Raw genomic sequence first — 16,743 nt, 5'->3', positions numbered from 1 at the left:
ACTTTTTCTTTCAGATGAATATTGAAATCAACTGTCATGTTACTAAAATTCCTGAGGAAATTTTAGATTGGATTGCAGGAACTTGTAAACTTGTAGAGATTGGACATATTTGCAACATCAAAATTACCACCATTCACTCTATAAGCACCTTCTTTGTACCAGTCATTGTTCTGGCACTTGGCATATTTCCATGAATGAAACAAAGATTCCTGTTCTTGTGGAGTTTATATTTTGCAAGTAAACAATAAATATAATCAAGTTAATTATTAATTATGTTGGAATGTGATAAATGCTATGGAAAAAGCGAAAAAGAATATTATGTTAAGGGTGACCAGGAGTATAGGGGTAGAGAAAGGGTCTACGGTGATTGAGGTAGGCCTCATGGAAAAGGGGAGGTTTGAGCAAAGACATGAAGGAGAGAGAGGAGTTAGCCAAGGAGCTAGCTGGAGGAAGAGTATTTAAGTCAGATGGAACAATAAAGGATCTGAGGCATAAGCAAGTCTGATATATAGAAGGAATACCAAGCAGGTCAGAGTAGCTGGAGCAACTTGAGTGAGAATTAGAGTGCTGGGAGAGAAGTGGTCAGAGGAGATGGGGGTGGCAGGACAGAATATGTAGGGCATAAAAGGCCATTGTAAGGATCTTGGCTTTTAGTCTGAGTATAAGTGGCACCACTGTTTTCCATCCAGGACCATGCTTATGTTTTGCCATATATTCAGGTCACTTTTATCGTGCATTAATAAATTTATATAGTTTTCCTTATACAAATCTTTTGTATTTTATTTTATATTTATTCTTAGATATTTTAAGATGTTATAGCTAATGTAAATGGATTCTTTCTTTCATGATATTTTTAAACTGGTAATTATTATTAAGAAAACTATTGATTTTTTAATATCAATTAGGTATCTAGAGGACCGTTAATTTTCAAGAAAGAGGTCATCAATCTTAACCCAAACTTTGAATCTGACCTGTTCTCTTGTCAGCTCCCTCCCCACCCACTGATGCCTTAAAAGGCTCTTAAAATGTACCAGTCTCAGAGGATCTTTCTAGGCTTTGTGTCTTGCTTCAAAAACCTGCTCCATTAAAATTCTGCCTGTTTCCTGTTTCCAGTCTTTTGATTCTTTGAGGCCTTATTGGCCCCCTGCCTAATGTTTTAACTCAACCTTCCCCGCTGACCTCTGTTTTGAACATTAACTTTCTCTGGGCCTGGAACTCCTTGAGTCCCTCAATATTCAACTTGAACCAGACTATGGTTCTCCTTTCCTTAGAGTTCACTGGTCATTCCCCTCATTATTTTATCCAATTCTGCTCCTAACACCTCCAGTATGTGCCAAAGCTCACTTCCGAAGAAGATTTGGAAGATAAAGTACACAACTCTAGAATACATACTATCTCTATTCCAGGTGCCTTGAACTTACCATTGGTTGATATATATTGAAAGCCTGAGAAACAATATTTATGAAGAATTGCTTTTCTCTAAATCTCCTAACTATTATCTAACTACTTCTTGGATCTTTTTTTTTTTTTGGGAGGGGGGAGGGGGTTGTTTTGTTTTTTGTTTTAAGCCAAGATTCAACAGATGAGCTCCAGAAACTTTATGAAAACTCCTGAAATTGTACATAAAAAACTGTTAATTTTTCTGGAGAGAGGGTCCTAAGCTTTTATTATATTCTCTACATACTCTGACTAAAATTTTTTTAAAGAATTTTCTGTATGTACTCTAAAATTTGTTCTTCCTTGGATTGAGACAGATTATCAAAGCACTGCCTTACCTCAATTGTATCATTCTACTCCCAAGATCAGAATAGTTTTCACTGAACAATGCTTTGGCACTATGCCAACAGCCTACAATGGAAGACATTACAGGAAACCACCCCAGCCTTAAAATGTGTTTAGAAACTACCACAGACTTTAATAAAGACAAAGAGAGCAAGACAAAGATGGGCAGAGACCTGCCTGTATAGCCTAAAACCTCAACAAGATAATATACCATGTCAAAGCAGAAATGCACTAACGCCAGCATGAGACAAGAACAGATTATGAACAAGGAAGGCCAAGGAAGATGAAATTCTCTATTGAAGAATGGGAGTCAAGTCAGATGCCAGCAAAAAAATTCCTTCCTTCATAAACTCAAGCATGGGATTTGGAGAGCCACAAATACAGACAACACTGGAAATATTTGGATAAATAAATATAAACACATTCACATATACATTGAGTATACATGAGTTAAAGAAAACGCTCAAACTACATGAAGCATCATGTGAAGTATTTTTGTTTTTGTTTTTGCTTTTTTTGCGGTGCTGGGGTCAGGGATTGAACCTGGAACTTCGTATGTGGGAAACCAGCACTCAACCAATGAGTCACATCAGTTCCCCTGATTTGGTTTTTTGGTTTGTTTACTTGTTTGTTTTTTTGTTTTTAGGAAGCACCAGAAACCGAACCCAGGACCTCCCATGTGGGAAGCAGGTGCTTAGCTGCTTGGGCCACATCTGCATCGGTGTGAAAAAAAATTTTTTTTTAAGATTTATTTATTTATTTCTCTTCCTTTCTCCCCGCCCACCCCCACCCCGGTTGTCTGTTCTCTGTGTCTATTTTGCTGCATCTTCTTTGTCCGCTTCTGTTGTTGTTAGCGGCACGGGAATCTGTGTTTCTTTTTGTTGCATTATCTTGTTGGGACAGTTCTCCATGTGTGCAGCCCATTCCTGGGCAGGCTGCACTTTCTTTCGTGCTGGGCGGCTCTCCTTATGGGGCACACTCCTTGTGCGTGGGGCTCCCCTACGCAGGGGACACCCCTGAGTGGCAGGGCACTCCTTGTGCTCATCAGCACTGCGCGTGGGCCAGCACCACATGGGTCAAGGAGGCCTGGGGTTTGAACCACGGACCTCCATGTGGTAGACAGACGCCCTAACCACTGGGCCAAATCTGCTGCCCCATGTGAAGTTTTTAACAACTCTCCCATCTCAGCTGTATCAGGATAATTCTCTTTTTCATAACCTTCACATTCTTCTATTTAACTAAAAAATCCATCCATTCTTCCAAGTTCAGCTTTTAAAATTATAATGATAAACAAAGTTCAAATGAAACTTACTTTGTTTCAATAAAACCAAAAAGCCTCCTCTCCTACCCAAATGCACACACACATGCACTTTTTGGAATTCCATAGCTCTGGTACTGCTTTAAAATTTTTAAAAAGCATGTCCACAAAGAAGTATGGCAGATTTTTCCTTGGTTGGAGAGAACACAATCATTTGGTCTGACTAACTGGAGAGTTTAATTCCAGATTTTGATAGAAAGTCCAAGCTTTTTCCAAAATGGCCACAGCTGAAACAAGACTGATATTAATGAGACAAATTGTGAAAGTTGGGATACAAATTGTAGGATCTGGGATTGGGAAAACTGGGTTATTAACCTAGATCTCTAAAGAAGAGAAACAAATCTAATAAGATGCTTTTGATAGTCATATCTTAAGCTCAATGATAAAGGATGGGGTGAATGTCAGGAGAGGAGTATTAAAACCATGATTCATCTTACTAAAACATCAATAATCTCAAATCAGTAAACCCAGTGAAGTCTCTGTTGGGCTATTCCTATTTCCCCTTGAATATTCAGAGCTGGGAAACATTCTCTCAGCTTTAGCTTTCACTAAAGACACTTCCACCATGGTTGGAATAACAGTTCTTCAGCTTTCTGTTTCAAACATCTTCACAATTAAATCTCTTACCTGTCTGCCTCAAGTCTTTAAATAGAACATTCTTCTCATTTCCCTCTAAAAAAATAACACTCAAACAAAACTCCCAAGGTTGAACTAATACTATCAGTAGTTATAACCAAAGACTTTCTACAAGAACCTCAAGTTTTAACTTTATAATTTTTTTACCTCCTACCTTTGAGCAAAAAAAATACTTTCAGTCCAGTTCAGAGGAAAGTCAGGTCTGAGTCCCACACTTAAAAATTTCTTGGAGATCTAAAATTGTATGAAACTTCTTGATGAGATTCAGTTCAATCCTTTAATAAGTCCTTATGCTGGGAGTATAAGCGGCCAATTTCCGGGCTTATGTGGGTATAACATGGCACAGTGTAGTACTAAGCAAATACCCTTATTGATTGTTTAACTTCGGGTATCTCAGCAAATATGAGCTAAGCACTTACCTGAAATAAAAGGTTTTATGTATTTCATCTCAAAGAAACACCACCTAAGAATAAAACAAAAACTCCATGTCAGTTAGCCCAGGCCCTGTTAATATAAAACTACCTACCATTTATCAAAATTTACTGTGTATAGCAAAGGTACCACATTAATGCAAAGTGTTAAAATAACAGGGAAAACTGTGGGGGTATGTATCAAAAGGAATTCTGTATTTTCTGCATGATTTTTCTGTAAACCCACAACTTCTTTAATAAAAAATAACTTAAAATATTTACTTTGTGCTAGATACTTTACTACTTTACTACATGCTTTACATATATTATTTCATTTAATTTACACTAAAACCTGGGCCTAGAAGGAGTGCATCCGCTTTTTCTTTTCTTTTTTTAACTTTTCATTGCTGTAACCAATACTCTTTTTTCCTACCAATGAAAAAATCTGAGGTTCAACAGGGTTAAGGGGTTTGGCTTAGGATCATATATCAGAAAGTGGTAGAATCAGGAATTGAATCCCTGCTTGCCTGACAGCTCTCGACTACTATTCTATGTCATCTCTCTTACAGTCTTGGCAGCAGATAAAGAAATGATTCTGAAGTACATTTCTAGAGTATTCATTGAGAACTGTGATTAAATACCATGGTTCAGAAAGAGTATAATTTAAAGGCTTAAATGCCCATATAACTCCTCTTTGGTGGAAATCTACTATTCTAATATGTTCCCATATTTCGGCATCCCTATTTCCTTACTTTTTATCCAGACACTCTTGGAGTAGTGTTTCTCAAAAGCGTGGGCCACAGACAACTTATTTAAAAGACATGAAAAGGTCCTTGTGGAAAATACAGATTCCTGGTCCCTACCAAAAATGCATTCCTTCAGAATCTCTGGGGAGAAGTGGTAATAAGCAACCCAGAAGTTACTATGCCCACTGAATTTGGAAGAGTACTTATTGCCTTGGAGCAAAAAAGCAAGGGTACAGAGAAGGATAAAATGGGAAAGCTAGCTCCCATAATAATCAGTATGACATTGGTATTTAGAAAAACAGGAGAGAGATCTTGTGAGAAGGTATATACGTTCATAACATTATTTTGGAGCTGGAAAAGATCTTGGAAATCATCCACTTTTTCAGTGTTCTAATAGTGCTCCATTATGCCTTAGGAGTTCTATAGTGGGAAAATGATAGAAGGGGACTGGCAGTTGGAGCTTAAAATCCTGAAAAAAAGCTACTCTAAAAGCAGCACTGGTATTTATTTTATAATCTATTCTGTTGTATAAGATTTTATCTGAAAATGATTTTGCTGATTTAAACAACAAAACAAAACCTTGGCCTCACATGGGGAGATTTTAAAAACTCTTGAGGGAAGCGGACTTGGCCCAATGGATAAGGCATCCACCTACCACATGGGTGGATCCCGGTTCAAACCCTGGGCCTCCTTGACCTGTGTGGAGCTGGCCCACGCCCAGTGCTGATGCACGCAAGGAGTGCTGTGCCATGCAGGGGTGTCCCCCGCATAGGGGAGCCCCACACGCAAGGAGTGCACCCCGTAAGGAAAGTTGCCCAGCGTGAAAGAAAGTTCAGCTTGCCCAGGAGTGGCGCTGCACACACGGAGAGCTGATGCAGCAAGATGATGCAACAAAATGAAACAGATTCCCGGTGCCATTAATAAGGATAGAAGTGGTCACAGAAGAACACACAGCAAATGGACACAGAGAATGGACAACTGGGCAGGGGGCGGGGAATAAATAAAAATAAATCTTTAAAAAAAAATCTTGAAGCTCAGTCTGCATCCCAGACCAATTAAATTAAATTTATGAGAGTGGGTTCCAGGTGTATTTTTTCAGTAACAGGTGATTTATATGTGTAGCCAAGGTTGAGAGCCACTGCACAAATCAAACCCATCCACACTTCCTCATTTGAGATACAAGACACCTAAGACCCAAAGAATTGAAAGGCAATCAGACTACAACCAGCATCTTCTGACTACTAGCCCATTCTACTGTTATTCTCCCTCTAAAATACAGAATCAACCAATTATTCCTCCAAAGAGAGAACATTTGAATCAAAATTATGCTACTTCACAGTTAGAGTCCTCTGAACTTTTAAAAAAGTATTTCGCATAATATTCTCTCTTTAATTTCTTATAAAGATACTGGGAAGTAGGCAGGGAAAAGCTTATTAAATCTATTCTACAGAAAAGAAAATAAGTGCTCCATCAAATTAGCTCACAGTGGCTTAGAAGCCACTGTGGGTCAGAACTAAAATATTTATGTTCTAACTCCTGGATTAAGTAATTTAAATTTGGCAAGTTTTTGTTACATACCTAGTATGTGCAGATGCTAAGACATAGGTGAAAATGCAAAGATGAATAAGACATTATTTTTGCTTTTTATTAGGGTACAATCTTCTTGGGAAGACAGATACAACTAAAATACTGCACTGCCTGGTTAATTCCTTGGATTAGCAGAAACTGAAAACCTTCCTTTTTTTTTTTCAAAAAGATTTATTTATTTATTTAATTCCGCGCCCCCCCCCCCCTCGGTTGTCTGTTCTCTGTGTCTATTTGCTGCGTCTTGTTTCTTTGTCCGCTCCTGTTGTCGTCAGGGGCACAGGAAGTGTGGGCGGTGCCATTCCTGGGCAGGCTGCACTTTCTTTCATGCTGGGCGGCTCTCCTTACGGGGCGCACTCCTTGCGCATGGGGCTCCCCTACGCGGGGGACACCCCTGCGTGGCAGGCACTTCTTGCGCACATCAGCACTGCACGTGGGCCAGCTCCACACGGGTCAAGGAGGCCCGGGGCTTGAACCGTGGACCTCCCATGTGGTAGGATGCCCTAACCACTGGGCCAAGTCCGTTTCCCTGAAAACCTTCCTTGATAGGTCTCAATGGCCAAGTCCAATTCTGAAAATTCAGTCTGTGTTTTCTAATTTATTCCTGACTAAAGCTACTAATTCTAGGAAACCTAAGGGATTTGCATGTAGCTACTTCATCTCTAGGCAAGGCCATATAGCTGAAAAATCCTGAGTAGGAGTAAAGGAAGGAAAGGGAAGGTGCAATTCCAGTAAGGTTCATTTCATGTGCTTCAAAGCTAAGGATATGACTCAACAGAAGACTGAGAAATTCCAGCAGAAAAGACTGGATAGGTAGAAAGGGTATTCACAGAAGTAACTATTTCCTTTCCACAGCATTTTTATAACTCCATATCTGTATGTTTTTGAGGATGGTCCTGTAGTATGGTCCAAGAATTTGCACTTCTTACAAATTGAGATGATGTTGATGGTGTTAATTCAGGGCCCACACTTTGAGAACCAATGGTTTAGCATAATCACAATCTACCAGATGGGCTTGTGTGTGGGCATGCACACACATACACACACCTGTTGCAAATTATTACTTAGTTAATGCTCTATTATTGACTTTGAAAATTATGCATGATACCTTCTCCACCAACCAAATAGCCAAAAATAAGACAAAATTAGCAAGAAGTTAAGTCTAGGTGCTTAAGGAACAGTGTGTTTGAACTCAAATGAAAGAGTTTGTGAAATATGTAGATGGATTCTTGGCAGAGGCAACAGTGAGGTACATTCATTGAGCAGGAAATAGCATTGCCCTCTAAATTGTTTCTTTTATGTTACATGTGTCTGTTCAAGAGAAACTCTCTGTGCCTCTCTATACCTTAAATGTTACCCAGGGTTCCATCTTTTCATCACTACCCATTTTCCTTGATTTCTCTTAACCACTCCTGAGGCTTCATTTACTACATGTATTAGTGGTTATTAACTTTTGTCAGGTTAAGAAATTCCCCTGAGAATCTTATTAATGTTACAGTCTCTTTATTCAGAGAAATAAATATACACACTCAGACAAACATTTTACATCCTATTTAAGACATTTGGAGATTCTCTCAAGTCTATAGGCCTCAGGTTAAGAACTCCCTATTAGTATGCTCGTGATTCAAAAATTTCTATCTTCAGTCTAAACTTTTATCCTGAGCTTCCAAACTACAAATGAAATGGCTGCTGAACATCTGTTTCTGGATGTCCCATAACTGCCTCAAAATCTGCATGTACTGGGGAGTGACTGCTTAATGGGTATGGGGTTTCCTTTTGGAGCCATGAAAAAATTCTGAAACTAGATAGTGGTGATGGTTGCACAACACTGTGAACGTAATCAATGCCACCAAATTGTACACTCTAAAATGGTTAGAATGGTAAAATTTTATGTTATGTGCATTTTACCACAATTTAAAAAATCTACATGTACAAAACCAAAATCATCTGTTTCCCATTTCTTACATACCCAAAATCTGTGCTTTTTCTTGTATTTCCTATATTACTTACTAGTATTACCATTTACATAGTTGCCCAAGTCAGAATCTTAAGAGTCATCTTTGACAACTCTCTCTACTCTTCAACTTGTAATTAATCATGAAGGTCTATACATTCTCCCTCTTTCATAAAGTTAACTCTTGGATCCATCAATCACTTTTCTCTACCCCCACAGCATCTTCCTAAGTTCAGTCCACTATCATTAGCCTCATACACTCTGGTTTTGCACATGCCCCTTCCCCCTCAAATGACTCTTCATCATCTAGTCAGAGTGGTCTTTCTGAAATGCTATTGAAGCAGGCTAGTAAAATAGGGAATTAACAGACGATCTGGAACCTGGCAGACAGTCCACATGGACATCAGTAATCCCCAAGATGGCTGCTGGAAGACTCCCACCCCCAGGATTCTGCTATCCAGAACAAAGACTTCTTCTTCTGGGAACAAGGAAAAGCCTGGATGTTCCCTAGGGACTTTACCATTGGGTCCTCCTGAGGCGATTGATGGGTGGAGCAATCAATCAAAAGAGCAAACACCTGGAACCCCTCCCCTGCCATTAGCAAAGGGGTGGAATAATTAATAGTTTATAAAGCAAACTGTGAGGCCTGAGTGCACTCTTGCCCTGCTCTCTTGCCTCTGGACCTGTTCCCTGCCCTCTGTGTGCCACTCTCGCCACTCTTCCTCTGTCACGTGGCCACGCAAGTAAACCTGGGGATTTATAATCTATAATGGGGAATTGTAGTTTGTAAATCAGCCCTCTTCATCCCTTTTCACCCCCTTCCTCTCTACCTGGGACTCCTGCTTTGTTATTTTCTCCCATTTCTCTTCCCTCCCTACTCAAATAAATTACTGGCCTAACTCACCCTGCGTGCTCATAAAATTCATTTCTGAAGCATAGCCAAGAACCTACATAAATTCTGGTAACACTATCTTTTTGTTACTTTTTTTGCTTAAAAACCTTCCACTGCCCTCAGGGTAAAGTCCAAATTCTTCTTCATTATCTGGCCCCTATTTACTTCCTAGTCTTTCTCACCATCCTCCTGCCCAAAGACAACTCTCTAGTATTCAAAGTACCTGAAACTTCCAGCATGTCACCAAAATTTTTTACTCAAATATTTGCATATACTATGCCAAATGCCTAGAACTCCATTTTCCCGTTTAGACCTGGCTAGGTACTACTGGGTAAGATTCAATTTACATAATCATCCTCAGGAAAGCTTCTTAGATGTCCCAAGTGTTAGAGAGAAAGTTGCACCTGTAAGAGAACAAAAGCTCACTCGATTGTGGAGAAGAATTTTATTAACCATCTTGCAAGAATAGGTGCACAACCTGGATAAAATGTCCGGCGTGCCAAGCAACAAGAAACAGTGATATTTATATCCTAAACCTAATATGCAGGTCCCTCCCTGCTATTTTTAAGGAAAGGGTTAAGTTTAGTTTTCACATAAAGGGGAAACCAGAGCCAGCTCTGCAGTTGGAAGAGGGAAGGAAAAGGGGTTCTAGCGGCTTTGGCACCAAGAATTTGAAAAGTGGTGCAAAGCGAGGGTGGAGCCGAAGCCAGGGGGCCAATGGTGTCTTCAGGCATCGTGTACTGGCCCAGACCCCACCTCTCGAATTCACTGTGCATTAACACCAAACCGGCAGTTGGGTCCTAATCAGGTTGTGGGAGGAGTCCAAACTTCAGCCAACCTGGGAAGGACCCTATCAAGTTCTGTTGACAAATGAGACTGTAGTCCGGATAGCAGAAAAAGGCTGGACCCACTACTCTCGAGTAAAACGACCAGTACCCCAGCCGGACAGTAAGTACCTAACAACACAATCTGAGCCCTGGGAAATAACTTCAACTTCAGATCCCTTAAGGATCACTCTGAGAAGGCAATATTTGGGAGGGCATATCAGAAAGGGGAAGGGAATGGTTGGACTCTGTATCAGTAAACTTTGTGGAAAATATCCCTCCACTTAGAGGGCAGGCTATTATTTATATTCACCTTGTCTAGTGTCTTGAGAGAGGAGCAGATGAAGGATTTAAAGTTTCTAAAAATAAGAATAATTATACTATGTTTCAGTTTCAGGTCACAACAAGCCCTGTTAAATTGATGGTAAATATAACCGAAGGCCTAGTGTCCCAGACTGTGCAGTTTGATGCCTGCTAAGTGATAAGGTGTGCAGATTAAGGACATCAGCTGCTGAATGCGTGAAATAAATATATATGCCTGGAGTCACCAAGAGGTTATCTCAACTGCCCACCCATCTCAATTGGAGCTTTGTGTAGTGGACTACGGTGTACAAGGGGTGGACCACCAGGAATGGAGGAGGCTGTACTCACTAGAAACTGTTGCAGGACAAATAGCCTTTTATAAAGGTAATACCCCATCAGACTGAAAAAACCTCCAGTGTAACCCAGTGGTAATAACCATTAGAAAGGCAGACAAATTCAGCAATAACACTGTTATTCTTCCCCTGACAAATTCTATGAGATGGGGGTGGACATTACAGGTAAAGATCCTCTGGGGAGGCTCCATATTCGAGTCCTTTCTCCCCCTGTGGATATGTCAACAATATCCCCTCCAGCTAACTCTTCAGAGATATCAAGGGCAAACCCACCAAAGGCCAGTTCCCCAATGCAGAATGATCCCAAAGCAGTCAAGATACGTAAGGCAAAAGATTTAAAGCAGACCATAGAAATACAGACAGGATATAGGGATGCAAATGCCTGGGTAGAATGGGTCAAATATACAGTCCAGAGTCTGAACAAAAGCAACTGTTACACTTGTGCAGCAGGCCGGCCCACTGCTCATATCATGCTGTTTCCATTATGGAAGAGCATGAAAGGGAGTTTAAGTGTATGGTGCTCCTCTTCCAGAGTGCTACTCCTGGTGAAAATTGTAGTACGTTGTCCTCTCTCTTCCCTCCTGTCAAAACGGGAAACTTCAAAGATGTACCAGCTCCCACCTTGGTCCACGAAGTCACTCTACCTGTCTCTCTAGATAGGGAAAAGGGTTCCAAGACCTTGGGACTATGGCGCAGCGTACATGAGTATGGAACATGAGTAAGGATAGTACTGGCAATTTCTCCAGTTTGGCCATACTCCGAGCAGACCTTTGTTGGTATTGCAGAAAGGGTGTCCTCTGACTGATGTTACCTGAGAAGTGGGGAGGAACCTGTGCTCTGGTTCAACTGGTCATCCCATTTACCCTGGCATTTGAAAAAGAGGAAGAAACACAAAACCAGGAAAAGAGAAAGAAGTTTACCTGGTTCCCTTTATGACTGAATTTTTATCTAGATAGTATAGGAGTTCCCCAGGGAGTCCCAAATGAATTTAGAGCTAGAAATCAGGTAGCTGCAGGATTTGAGTCATTCTTGTTCTGGTGGGTCACCATTAACAAAAATGTGGATTGGATTAACTATATATTATAGTCAACAAAGATTCATCAATTACACTAGAGGGATGCAGTTAAGGGAATAGCAGAACAGTTGGATGCTACTAGCAAATGGCCTGGGAAAATAGGATAGTCCTAGACAGCAGAAAACAGAGGCATCTGTATTATGACTGAAGGTAGTTGCTGTACCTTCATCCCCAATAACATGGCCTGAGATGGGACTATCACGAAAGCATTGCAAGGCTTAACAGCCTTATTTGAAGATTTAGCAGGAAATTCTGGCACTGACAACCCACTCATGGGATGGTTAAAGAGCTGGTTTGGAAAATGGAAAGGAGTGACACTGTCTGTCCTGACCTCCCTTATCATCGTGGCTGGGATACTCACAACAGTTGGATGTTGTGAGGGTTAGCTCAAAACTCACTGAAACAGTCCTGGGAAGTGGATTTGGCTCAATGGATAGAGCATCTGCCTACCACATGGGAGGTCTAGGGTTCAAACCCAGGGCCTCCTGACCCGTGTGGTGAGCTGGCCCATGCGCAGTGCTGATGTGCGCAAGGAGTGCCATGCCCCTGCATAGGGGAGCCCCACATGCAAGGAGTGCACCCCATAAGGAGAGCTGCCCAGCGTGCACAAGAATGGCGCCGCACACACAGAGAGCTGATGCAGCAAGATGACACAACAAAAAAACACACAGATTCCTGGTGCTGCTGACAAGAACACAAGAAGACACAGAAGAACACACAGCGAAGGGACATAGAGAGCAGACAACTGGGGGTGGGGTGGGGAAGGGGAGAGAAATTTAAAAAAACAACAACAGTCCTAACCAAACAGATGCCCATACAGTACAAGCAAAACAACTTGTACCCCCTTAAAGATCTGTATATGAAGAATCTGAGGAGGCTCTTAGCAGATTTGAGAAACTAAATTGTGAAAAAATAAAAAGAGTCTAAAGGAAAGAGGGGGGATTTGAAAGGAAAGGGCTAAGTTTAATTTTCACATAAAGGGGAAGCCAGAGCCAGCTCTGCAGTTGGAGGATGGAGGGAAAGGGGTTCTATCAGCTTTGGCACCAAGAATTTGAAAAGTGGTGCAAAGCGAGGGGGGCCAATGGTGAGAAGCGAGGGCAGGGCCAATAGTGAAAGTGGTGCCTAGCCTGCCCAGCCCTCCAGAATGTAGGAAACAGGGAGTGGAAAAACTCAGAGCAGGAACCAGGTAACCTAGTTATATCTCTTGGATAGACTGTAACCCCTAAAGTACCAATCAATGGGGAACAGGGAAGCGAACTGCGTGTTAGGTTTAGAGTATAAATAAATATTACTGTTCCTTGTTGTTTGGCGCACCAGCCATTTTATCCAGGTCGCGTGCATTCTTGCAAGATTGTTAATAAAATTCTTTTCTCCTCCACAATTGGGTGAGCTTTTGTTCTCTAACAGGTACAGCTTTCTTTCTAACACAAGGATGGGTCAGGTGGCCTTACTATGAACTCTCACTGTTTGCGCTACATTCACCCGTATTTTAACATTTATACCTTAAATTGAAATTGACTGTCTCCTTAGCTAGATCACACTTTTCTTAAATACCGGGACAATATAGCATCTCCAGTGCCAAAAACAATGCTCAATATGTGCTATGTTCAAAGTATTTTTGAATGAACAGGTGATGAAATGACAGGAACCCTAATGTCAGAAGTTACACAATCTTGCTTAGAACCTTCCAGTGACAACCTGTCTTACTCCCACTGAAAGTCAAAGTCATTACAATGGCCGATAGAGCCCAACATGCTGACTTCACCTCCTAACATTTCCCCCTCTATTTACTCTGTTCCAGCCATATTTTGTGTCCTTGATTGGAAAAGATATTTCAGCTAAGGAGTCATTTAAGCATGTGCAGGAAGGAAGAAAGGAACTAACAAATACAGAGTCCCTAGTGCCCTGTGGTAGGCACCTTCATGTCCCATATCATAGAATCCTTAAAATTGCCCTGTGGCAAAGGCATCACCACTCTCATTTCACAGCTATTGAAACTGAACCTCCAGGTAGATTTTGAATTTGTACAGAAGGAAAACTTTCTTGGGAAGAGTCCACAGTGGTGATTTTTCCTTACCTACTTACCTTGTATCCTCGTTATTCTGTTTGCAGCACCTTCTAACTTCCCTCCCCCCAACCTCTCTCTATCCTCCTCTGGGAAACTGACCTCTAATGGACTATATCACTTAAACTCCCTTGCCCCTGGGCTTCTCTCTGGGTTTTGCCTTTGAAAGGCACCAGCTGGAGACTGAATGCGGAGTAGAGAGAACGAATGGGGCATATATTCCTCTGCTTCCCTCTGCCTTGCCTATGTTCTTGGAGTGGCTGCATTCCTTTATGACCATAACTCGTCAGGCAGTCCCTCTTCCACAGTTCTAGCTCTAGTTGGCTCTGGTAGTAACATTCATATCCCTCTCCCCTTCAGATCTAGGAGTGCTATTGACATGTTCTCTTCCTCTATACTTTTATTCATTCAATTCCCAAAATCTGCAATAGTCTATTCCCCTTCTTCTAATCCAAAGCTTCCCATCTTACAGGTCCATCTGGTCTTCTAAGAATTCTCCATAAATATTCCATTACCTAGAGTGCAACAGTGTTAGTAACACTATTCTGCTAAATCTAGTATGACATTAACACTCTGTAGTCTTCATATTTCCATGACTGTTTGGTTTTGTTAGCCTAGGCATTCCAGCATGGCAATACATTTGTTAGAGGTAGGGAACTTTAGCAGATTGAATCCTCTAATCATGAATATATTTTAGCTGGAAGGAATCTTACAGGTTACTTTGTCTAACCTTATTTTACAATGGAAGGGTAAGGCTCAGACAAGGAAAGACTGTCTCACACAGCTATACAGTGGAAGAGTAAAGTCTAGAATCTCATTCTTCCTTCTACTTCAACATGCTGTGATACTGCACTGGGTACTTAGTAGGCACTGAACATGCTGATGATTCATTCTCAAATTTATACAGAGTTGTTTGGTTGGTTTTTTTTTTTTTTTCCATTTTTTTTTTCAATGTTAGGTCCCTGTGTTTAGATGAGTATATAATTTGTGCACAAGAACAGCAAGACAAATACCTTGGAAGTGAATTAACCAGAATTCAGGAGATAATTTATAATAATAATCCCTTTATACATGTAGAGAAAATGTACACTTTTCAAAGTGCTTTCATATATGAGCCCATTTGATCCCTCTGTGGTAGACATAGCAAGGATTATTAGTACTATTTAACAGGTGCAGGAAACTGATCCTCTGAGAAGTTAAAGGTACAAGGTCCCCTGACAAGTAAGTAGCAGAGCTGACACCAGTATTCATGTCTTCTGACTCTATTTCACTAACTCCATATCTCTACAATTTCATGTTGCTTCTTCAGCCTTGCCTTTCTGCTTCTGGGGATGGCAGGATGATTCAGGGAGCTAGTCAGAATATTCACAATGAATAGGTGGGATGCAAACTTATGCTGAAAAAAGTGATTTTGCTTATTTAAAGTACACTATTAAAAATACTTCTGGAAAGTGGATGTGGCTCAAGCAGCTGGGCGCCTGCCTACCATACGGGAGGTCCTAGATTCAGCTCCCAGTGCCTCCTAAAGAAGACAGTACACACCCACACCCACCGCAATGAGCTAGACACCTGCAGCCACCGCAACAAACTAGACGTGCACCGGCCACAACAAGCTAAGATGCTGTACCACGCGGCAACCAGCACATACCTAAACAAACAGACGCTACAAGCCAGCCCATAGGAAGTGGACGTGGCTCAGGCCATTGGGCACATGCCTCCCATGGGGGAGGTCCCAGGTTTGGTTCCTGGTGCCTCCTGGAGAAGGCAAGCAAAACAATGAGCAGACAGATGAGAGAACCATCTGGGGTAGGATATAAATTTTTTAAAATAATAAATAATAAAGTAAAAAACAAAACAAAACAGTACTTCTACTCTACTTCCGATTAGATACAGGCTGCAGATTTGCTCCCCTCCTCTACCTTCCTGATACTGTAGGTCAGTACATCAGTGTGTACTGGAGAGCTGAAGGTAGCACTTTTGAGACATCACTTCCTGACCATACCAGAACTAGGCCCTTTTGTAATAGGATGTACCTGGTCTGACCCCATCAGAGAAGAGTTTTCACACTGGATTTCTTCAAGACCAAGAGTACTAGGGAGTTGCCTATAGATCTTTTTCTTGAATTCTCTTACCAAAGCAACATTGGTACAAATTTTACCCTGGATTATAGCTACTATACTAGAATCTTTGATCCTAATCAGAGCATTACAGGAGGCAACCTAAACATATAGCCAATTTCTTGGGATTTCAGTTTCCATTAAGAGCTCATAGTACTAAGTAAGAAAATAGCTACATTTTCCTACATCAGATCATGAGTCAAAATGTCTACCAGGTGCCAGGCAAGTAATATAAAAGCCCAGTGTGCGAAAACAAACAGTAGTGGAGTGTGTAATGAACTGTAGTAAACTAATTTAACAGGTGATTCTCAGCTCCAACTACTAGTTCCTTTGTGGGAATGTGAACTAAGAGTTGACAGCTTCTTTTTTTTTAAACTGGAAGTACGCATTTTTAAAATGTGAAATCTAGTTTTAAAAAGTTAGCTACTAATTCAAATGTTCAAGCTTGTTGTAAACCATGGGTAGCCAGTCAGAGTTTGATCTTTGCCTATGGAGGAGGTTCCTGTACTATAACAGGGAGGAGGGATAGCAAATGTACCACTTCTAAGTCAAATATGGGATAAGGTTTATGGCTGCTTCTCAGAAAATCTGGAGAGTGCTGGAAAAGTGGATAAAACCCCCGAGTTAGGAACGTTCCTCATCTGGGGATTTGGGGGTATCTGCCTCATAAGCTAAGTAGATAAA

At 41.0% G+C, this 16,743-nt stretch overlaps 1 protein-coding gene across 2 annotated transcripts in view; it reads right to left on the bottom strand.

Moving 5' to 3' along the window:
- Positions 1–16,743, bottom strand: part of LOC101438270 (phospholipid-transporting ATPase FetA-like) — a 216,293-nt gene that overhangs the window by 199,138 nt on the left and 412 nt on the right. For both annotated transcript variants that reach the window (XR_011649425.1, XM_058302050.1), the window contains exon 2: positions 4,156–4,199. Coding sequence is in view for 1 of the 2 variants with exons in the window: in XM_058302050.1 (XP_058158033.1) it covers positions 4,156–4,199 (44 nt within the window). In the remaining variant the exon portion in view is untranslated. The remainder of the gene's footprint in view (positions 1–4,155; positions 4,200–16,743) is intronic.

The sequence above is a fragment of the Dasypus novemcinctus genome, chromosome 8 (genome assembly GCF_030445035.2).
Source record: "Dasypus novemcinctus isolate mDasNov1 chromosome 8, mDasNov1.1.hap2, whole genome shotgun sequence".
Taxonomy (NCBI): Eukaryota; Metazoa; Chordata; class Mammalia; order Cingulata; family Dasypodidae; genus Dasypus; species Dasypus novemcinctus.
The sequence above is the reverse complement of the archived record's forward strand: the minus strand, read 5'-3'. Positions and strand labels throughout refer to the sequence as shown.